The 9,093-nt window shown below is 38.3% G+C and overlaps 1 protein-coding gene across 1 annotated transcript; it reads left to right on the top strand.

The window, feature by feature from the left end:
• The first annotated feature begins 654 nt into the window (after positions 1 to 654).
• Positions 655 to 7,518, top strand: LOC106153031 (protein rolling stone). Its single transcript, XM_013526797.2, has 4 exons — positions 655 to 1,387; positions 3,312 to 3,519; positions 3,859 to 3,966; positions 6,528 to 7,518. The coding sequence occupies exons 1-4, from the start codon at positions 1,253 to 1,255 to the stop codon at positions 6,932 to 6,934; spliced, it is 858 nt and encodes a 285-aa protein (XP_013382251.1). The 5' UTR covers positions 655 to 1,252; the 3' UTR covers positions 6,935 to 7,518.
• The last annotated feature ends 1,575 nt before the right edge of the window (positions 7,519 to 9,093 follow it).

Genomic DNA, 9,093 nt, shown 5'->3' with positions numbered 1-9,093 from the left:
GGGGGCTCTGAGCAATTTTATGTCAAATGGAGAGGGTCAAAATCTCTTTCGCCCATGTTAAGGTCTTGGTGCTTAATTCACGGACCTGACTCAAATCAAAACATGCCCAGAGAAGTTGAGGCATAAGTTAAGAAATTAATCTCTGCTAGTAGATGTAAAGGTACTCCACTTCATTCTTTCGTTTTCATGTTGAGAGCAGCGTTTTACCGATATGTATAGGGTGGGGAATTATGGATATGTCACGAAGTTGTTGTCTTTTATCTTTTGCTGTTACGCGAGGTAGTAAACTCTGTTATACCCTTTCATATTACACGCAGTCGTTTAAGTTTCATAAGAGCATCTCAATCAACTCAGTAACTCTACCTTAACACACCTTATTCACTCGTGGCTGTCAACTACTAATATTACAGATATAAAGATTGAAACTACCGGTGACAAAATTAAGTTGACACATATTTACATCATGAATGTTTTATAACTTGTCCTTGGTTACAGTGCAATGTCACTGTAACTGTTGCCATGGACGGAGACAAGAGGAGGGGACGCATGTCAGGACGCTGCTTTTTCCAAACGGCGGCCTCGGTTTGATATTCACGTTGCAACAGATATTTAACCCAAAAAGAGACTCATCTGGGACAACATGCGCTTGTCAGTGACAACCACAGTAAAAATTCCGTCCCATAAAAGAACAGCGTATGGTTTCTGTATACCAATTATAGAACACGGCCTCTATATAATGAACACTTGCGGAGTCTAAACACAAGCATCGTAAACAACGACAAAGACACCATTCACCGCAACACCCAGGTAAACACAGCGTTATAATTTTATCAGCCAGAATTTTAGCACTGTCTGACCGCAAATATGAACTGAAGCATGACATGATTCATTTGGCTCGTGTTATGGCTGTTGCTTTGTGACCATTTTGTGGCTATTATTAAGCGACAAACGAAGGGCATCGCGACTACAAGCACTGGTACATTGATACCCTACTCCACTTCACTGAGTTTCTGTGTAGGCCTAAGTGAAGGAGACGGAATTGTCCACCCAATTGTAGAAGGTCGGTGTCAGTAGTTACTGGGTCCTTTAGATGTCCAAGCGGTGTGACAGCTGACCATCACATCAGTTCTGTCAGTCGGTGACATGCTCAGTCAACCGTACGGACCATATCTTAGCAGATAACGAGTGGTGACGGCGGTGAATTTCGTTTTCTGTTCATGGTTAGACATTATTGGAAGTAACCCAAAGAACGATGTCCGCGGAGTTCAATGTTGAGGATAACCGCTCACGAGGTGGAGAGGGTGATAAAAACTGCTGTGCCGCAGAATTCCAGTGTGCAAACTTTGGATTTGATCACAAGGAACCCGACTTGTTCGTGAGATCGGAGGTAGGTATGATTGTTTGTTTGTTTGATAATTTACTATACTAAGAAACATGTAGGTCTATTGCCCTCCCCCCCCCCCCCAATATACGGAGCATGCCCTGAGTTAAAGAGCTTAGTGATCATAAGAAATAAAATGCTGATGCTGGAAGTAGCTAGGGAATGGTTCTACATGTACTTCCTCGGTATAGCGTTTTGGATCCTTTCCTTTTGTCAAATACCACAATATGGTAACAAAAATCACAACGACCATGAAATTATGTGTAACCCCCCCCTATTGCTTTAAATTGCAGCCTTGCCCTCGTTTATGCAACCCCCCCCCCCCACACACACACACACAAATGGCCCTTACTGTTGTCTCCCCCCCCCCCCCCCCCCCCCCCCCCCCCCCCCCCCCCCCAGGTTTCGAACGAATAGCCATTGTCCACTCGATATTAATCTAATATCATCTCGTGAGTCATGTACAAATGTGGTATTCGGGCATTATTTGGGTCGACAGTAATAAGGCCTCTATAGAAATACACCCCCCTTCATATCAGTTGTCATGACTGGATATCACTTATATCTCACTTATATACAATGCAGGTCCAATAATAGACAATAAAGAAACATGTAATTTATGAAATTTTGGGAAGCAGCGGGCTCACCACAAGTATATGGGAAGACGGAAAATAACGAATACGTGTTGTATAAATTATGGTACTCGATGACAGAATAATATCTCGTGATATTTTCTTTGACGAATTTTTTAAACAACTAAAGGCTGGGTCAGTATTTATTTTCTGTTCCTGTGAAGAGAGCGAAAGTTCAAGATAAGAAAGCGTCGACTGTGACTGTTTTGATAACTTTTAAGATAAGAAATAAATACTGGTGATCATGTTTTCATTATTACTTTTCTTCAGACGTTTAAACAGTCTTTACAAACATACAAACAAACATAAGCGTTGCTCACGACATGTCTTGTGATCAGGCATATAAAAATACCCCGATTTTAATTCCAACGAAGTTTCACTTAATACTACCACGCGATGTTCCTTCTAATACATCAAATCTTTGTTGCGATAGCTTGACATATAGATATTGACATCCATGTAACGATCAATACAAAAATGACAGTTCTAATTGTAAAAACACTTGGGTGGCATATAATGGTTTGTGGGGGCTTGGGTGATGACCTTCGTCCAGACCTGGAAACATCTACTTAGTCCATAATTACACTGTAACTCGAGATGGGATCAGGGTTTCACACCATTTAAGAATATTTTGAAAAGATTGTGTCCGAATTTAAGCCTAGATTACATTTGAAATGCGATCGCGTACGGTGCACGTATACTGCCCGCACGGCCTCTGAGCGGAGGTAGACGGTGGCCGTGCGAAATCGCACGGAGTTGTACGGAGGTAAGGCCATATAATGTAGACATACTCGGCGGAGCCCGTAGCTTCTTACGATTTCAAAAAAAAAAAATCGTACGGACAATTTCATCGCACGACGCCCGTGTAAATGTTATCTAGGCTTTAGAAAGAACGTCGCCGGATTTATAATTACATGTCCATAATTCTCAATATTATGCCACTTCCAGCCAAGAAGTCTTTTATTATAAGGTCGGAACGGGAGGCGAATGTAAGAACAATAAATCATGATTCTGGGAAGACATTATTCTTGGTAGAGGCAGAGACGTGTCTTATGATACAAAAGGATACTGAATAGTTTCTGAGTAGTCGCAATGGTTTTCCAATGCATTATTGCTTTTAACTAGTATATCACACCTATCGCACTTGTAAACGATATCCGTTTCAAACATTTTTGCACACTAAATTTTATTTAGCATCCTTTTCAGGAAAGATCACTGTGGGTCAAAGTTGTTTTCCAACATGATCTCCAAATCCAAGATGGCTGCCACAGTAACACGTTTTCATCTGTTTATTTCAGTGGGGTTTTTCAATATTCTACGTCATCTACCGGTTCTTTGTAGCAGGCTACTGTTTCGTCCTGCTGATATACAGTGGAATAGTGTACAAGTATGGGCCAAAATACTTCATCTTCTTGACATACTGGTCCTTCATCTTGCTCAATGTAAATACCTTGCTGTTATTTATCACATCGGTGATTGGATATTACAAGTTTAAGAGGGCACAAGGTACGATTTCTATGGTATGATATTTACTCTGTACTGGAGATAAAAAAAAGAATGATTAAACGTTTACTTATAAAGCTATTGTGAGACCTCTCTCTCTCTTTCTCTCTCTCCCTCTCTCTCTCTCTCTCTCTCTCTCTCTCTCTCTCTCTCTCTCTCTGTGTGTGTGTGTGTGTGTGTGTGTGTGCTAGTAATATGGAACGCAATTTCATATCTAACTGCATTTAAGTAAATTTGTATTCAAAATAGTTGCCTGCATTATATTGCAGGGGTCAAGGGTGCACTTGGACTTAGAGTATGTTCTAAAAAGTTACGAACGATGTTTTCTTAAATTAATTTCAGTGTATCTCGAAATGCCATGGTATCTGAAGATGGTATGGGTCTTCTACAACGTGTCCACCCAGGCAGCTTTTGTAATCACCGTACTCTACTGGGTGTTTGAATATAACAGTGAGTTGAATTGCTGGGTTCTTTGAAATTCTATTTGATTTATTTTTGTATTTACCTTTTCTTTTTTTATCTTATTTTATTTCATTTCATTTAATCCAATTCTATTTTATTAATTTTATTTATAATTAATTTCATTTTATTTATTATTAATTTCGATTTTTATCATTAATTTGCTTTAATTATTTGGTACCATTGCATTCAGAAAGTCGACATATAACTCTAATTGAAATCATAATAAAGATGTCGTTAGTTGACACCACAGTCTACATTAACACAATGCATTTTTCCCCGAAATGGTATTAGAAAACGACGTTCGTGTAGTTTGTTTAAGAAGTACTTTCATTGATTTTCTTCAGCATGGCGCGGTCCTCTGTCTTAAAGATGGGCAAAAATAGCAAAAAGAGCGAATACCGTCCATTTGTGGGCTATATAGAAAAACGAGCCATTTTAGTAATTTCTGGGAAGATTGCTCAAATATACGGAGAAATGATAAATTTCGTCCAAAGGGCTATTAGCTACATACATTCTTGGCTACTTGTATAGCATAATTGCTGCTTTGGGAGCTTGTAAATCTAATTTATCTTCCCTTTCATACGTCAATACGAGAATCGGCGAAAGCTCACTTCGCAGAATTTTACTGGATTATCTTCTACTTAATAGCATAACGTTCTGAAGTTAGTTATACAGGATCATGTTGAGTTTACACATACACGGGCGCGCTAGTGCACACACACACACACACACACACACACACACACACACACACATGCATATGCATATCTGGTGGCTCGCGAAAACGTTACCAATTTCAAAGTTCAAAACTTAATTTCAACAACTTCAACAGTTCACAAGCTTCTGAAGTGAAATTTTGCACAAATATTTCATACATTACTATTGGCCAGCCTTGAAAATTACAAGTGTTAAAGTAAAATAATTTTAAAATTATCATCAAATCAAAAACACACAGACAGGTGCAAAAAACACCCAGGTATTGGCATCTGTCAGAAGTCACTTAGGCAGCTGTGACAGGAATGGCAGTGTCGGTTCCAGTGTAGAGGTTATCGCACCCTCTGCCAGGGCGACAGACTGATTTTCCACGAGATATTCACAGATATGTCTTTAGATAAATAGACGGCCATTCGATTTTCTGGCTTTTTGAAAATTTGACTACAATAACTGCCACCCTGGTAGAGGGTAGGGTAAACGCCTGCTACATGTGTACATGTAAAACTGACCATTTTTTTCTTTTACCTTTATCGAATCTAATCAAGTTTGGTAATACAATGAATGCACATAGGTTCTCGTATAGTAACTTGTCATCCGCAAAGGAAAGGACATGCGGGTGTAGCAGGAATGGTATTCCTAGGAATGGAAGTCCGGGGTTCCCTATGATTAGCACAGGTTAGGGTTAGTTGGAGTATTGGGGTAATGGGGAACGGACTACGGTTCCTAGCTATAGCGGATTGCCATTCTTTTCACACCGGCAAGAAGAAAGTGAAGGTATTACTATTTTATTTATACAGTCGCTTTAAGAAAAAATTGATGTTATACAATCGTAACGTAGAGGTCTGTAAATCTGGGACCATAAACCTAAATTTGAAAATGGATTACTTGGCAATTCCTATAAAAACTACTGAAAACGACTGACATCAGTGATACTCATTACGCAAAAAAGCAGCTCTTCTACAAAAAGAATGTTAGTCAATATCCTCATAAATGGAGTTTACTGGACCATTCAACCCAGTATTTTTTATTGGAACTCGCGATGAAGCACTTGTTTGTTGCCGTATTTGCAAATATTTACAGAGTATGCGAATAGAATTATTTTTTGTGTATAAATCTCGATTATTTGAAAGATATATATATATATATATATATATATATATATATATATATATATATATATATATATATATATATATATAGATGAGACATCTCCGCACTATTAAATGATATCTTGTACCTTGGAGTTTCGCAGCAACCGAGCACTGTGCCTCCCGTCGTGCGCTTGACAAGACAATAATTTAGTGTCATCTGGCTGTTCTCAATGATTGCACTATGCTTATATAGTTATACATCATTTATAAGAATATGGATCTTTTCGCTGTGTTTGTAATATCGCATGATATCATAAACTTTTAAGCAAAATGTATAGTGCCGTCTAATTGTGCAAAACGTGTGGCTAATGCCATATCTTAATTGAATAACTGATATCGGTTGTCATCTCCACTTGATTGAAATGCCAGTGTCACTGGTGGAGTCAGTCAGGCAAAAATATCATCAATGAATGATGCATTCTGCGAAAAAGATAGCCCACACTTCGCAGTGATAAGCTACTCATATTTATTCGACTGTTGGTCGATTCGGATTTTGTATTCTTGTGGTGTTCATTTTGATTTCATTTGTATATATAATGCCTTCATGAATGAACCATTCATCTTTTTAAGGCTTTTTTTTCTAGTAACCTGTTGGTCATTTTTATTTGGCACTGGCGCTCTTTTATTTGTTAATGAATTTGGCATATGTTGGTAATTCTTTTTACTTTTCTTCTTTCTTTACAGCCAGCAAAACTCTCAACATTGTGAACGTCACTACGCACGCTGTCAACAGTGTCTTCGCCTTCATAGACATGTTGGTCACTGCGATTCCTATTCGAATTTTACACGCCCCAGGCCCTATGATCTATGGCGCCACCTATCTAATTTTTGCTCCAATTTATTGGGCGGCGGGAGGACTGAATGAACATGGTGGAACGTATATATACCCATTACTGGACTACGGGAACAAGTTGGGGTTGGCCATTGGAAGTTCCCTTGGCACTGTCTTTGTGGCTGTGCCTCTTGTTCAATTGCTGCTGTTTGGTCTATATAAACTGAGGCTTACTTTCCACTGTGGCAGAATAAACAAAAAAGTGACACAGAGACCGACTTCGATTGAAACACGGATCTTGCAAGCACAAACGAGTTAACATCGCACCTTCAGGAGGCGGGTAATGATGACTGTTGTAGAAAACTGAGAGACACACACAAAGCAAGGAAAAACGACTACAAGCTAACAAAAATAATAAACCCAATGTCAAGAGATTCAACTAGCGTACAAAATGGAAACGAAAAATGAAATGATAAATCATTTGGCATGGAACCATATTTATTTACGGGCAAATGAATAATAGCCTAGAAAGAGAGTAGCTGAAACATGGAAGTCGTGATTATTGAAAATGGCTCCATGATGACTCCAATACTCATGTAAATGAATACATGTTTACGTAGAAGTCGAGCCCCGGTACATGCAATATTGTTTCAGCTGGTTACTTATATTAATTTTGAAATACTGTAAATATGTAAACTAGCGACCATATTGTGGACTGTCGCTTTATTCCCTTTCTAATGCTCAACGAATACACAAGAAAGGTCTATCTCTGAGTCACTTCTGTGGGGCACACATTTTGTGTACTTTTTGCGTAACTTTTACTTGCCTCTTTATTTTTGCTGTTTTTATGGCATTATTGTATTTTTCAATGTGAAAAGAAATCAACAATAAATTATAATGATACATGTATAAACCATTAAAAAATTGATTAATGCAAATATTACATTATTACGGTGAATGACCCTTGAGCTATTGCTGTATGAGAAATTAACTCAAATAACATGGCAAAGTTATTGTGTTAAATTATGAAAGATGGGTAACGAAAAAACTATTTTATCTTGAGGAACGAGAACGAGGCCAAGAAGGAGACAGCTACCGTAAGAGCTCAATCTGCAAGAAGTAAAAAATCTAGGGATACATAAATTTGTGTATACTAACTGTCTCCTGCGAATGAATATAGAACCATGGATGCAATTAGAGGCAGCTCAGTGTTTTAAAGGAAGGCGTTTTATATGGAGAGGTATTTTAACTAAGACAAACATCTCACGTGTTTGTAACAGATTTATTATTACAATTCAGGAATCGTATTGTTGTTTTTTAAATACAAAAAGGAAAGAACAATTACAGTAATATAATCAAACAAATAAATAAATACTGTAGTAAGAATGTTTTTAATGGGTAAGAGGCGCAGGAATATAAAATACCGATACCTATTTGTTATTTTCAGAAAAATAAAATAGCAACATCTATTTATTGTCTCAGCCATGCTAACGGAAACAGATTTTCTTATTGTAATTGATGGTGACATGCGAGCAAGTATTGCGTTTAAAGTAATCGTTAATTATATCCCTGGTAAGTCAATTTGTTAAGATACATATTAGGTCTCTTGTTTTCAATGCCGCCCTATGTTTTCATCCCTTACCTATGTCAGTTTTGGTATGACGAGTTTTTATTATTGTTATTGCTAGTGTTTTGATCTTAATTATTATTATTATTATCTTAATTAGTGTGATTCATGTCAAGTGGACATTCCACACCCAGATGATCGGAATCGGAATGATTTAATACATATTTTATTCTCCAGCAGTGGCGGATTTAGGGGGGGTCAGGGGGGTCCTGACACACCCCTTTCGGTTTCTGAAAAATATATATATCACAGCAATGTTCCCCTCTTGATATTAGAATTTTGAGAAGCTAAATCGTAGTTCTAAACCGTACCAAAGGGCACTGTTTGCTCTCAAAAAAAAAAGAAAATTTCGGGGCCCTTGAGCAGGCCCCAAACCCCAAACCAAGGGGGCGATGGTCGGCTTCGCATCCCTTCAAATAATCCTGGATCCGCCCCTGTTAACAGTCTGATTGGAAAATAAGTCAGTCGACAAAATAAATAAAGAGACCGAGTGTGTTTTTCAGTAGTCATACGAAAACCCAACAAACTGTATTCGGTCCTTGTTACATGTACTCATTCACGAACCTTGACGTTTTATCAAGTGCCTGACCGCCTGACCACATGAAAGACCCGTCGAAAATCTAGTACAAGTTGTCCGCCCCTGGCATGGCATTACACCTTATCGATTGTGTGTGTGTGTGTGTGTGTGTGTGTAAAGATAGACATCCAATGCTGATTTTCTAGAATAATTTTTACATAGTTGAAACAGGTGTAACAGGAATGGAAGTCGTAGGAATGGAAGTCCAGGCTCCCTTATGATTAGTACAGGTTAGGGTTAATTGGAGTATTGGGGTTAGTATAAGGACGAATGT

Source organism: Lingula anatina, chromosome 3, assembly GCF_051362555.1.
Source record: "Lingula anatina isolate TDL-2025a chromosome 3, LinAna3.0, whole genome shotgun sequence".
Taxonomy (NCBI): Eukaryota; Metazoa; Brachiopoda; class Lingulata; order Lingulida; family Lingulidae; genus Lingula; species Lingula anatina.
The sequence above is the reverse complement of the archived record's forward strand: the minus strand, read 5'-3'. Positions and strand labels throughout refer to the sequence as shown.

Excerpts from the sequence above, each read along its gene's own strand:
- LOC106153031 (XM_013526797.2), top strand. The coding sequence starts at position 1,253 with ATGTCCGCGGAGTTCAATGTTGAGGATAACCGCTCACGAGGTGGAGAG. Across the intron at positions 1,388-3,311 it reads ACTTGTTCGTGAGATCGGAG|TGGGGTTTTTCAATATTCTA; the intron begins GTAGGTATGATT and ends TGTTTATTTCAG. Across the intron at positions 3,520-3,858 it reads CAAGTTTAAGAGGGCACAAG|TGTATCTCGAAATGCCATGG; the intron begins GTACGATTTCTA and ends AATTAATTTCAG.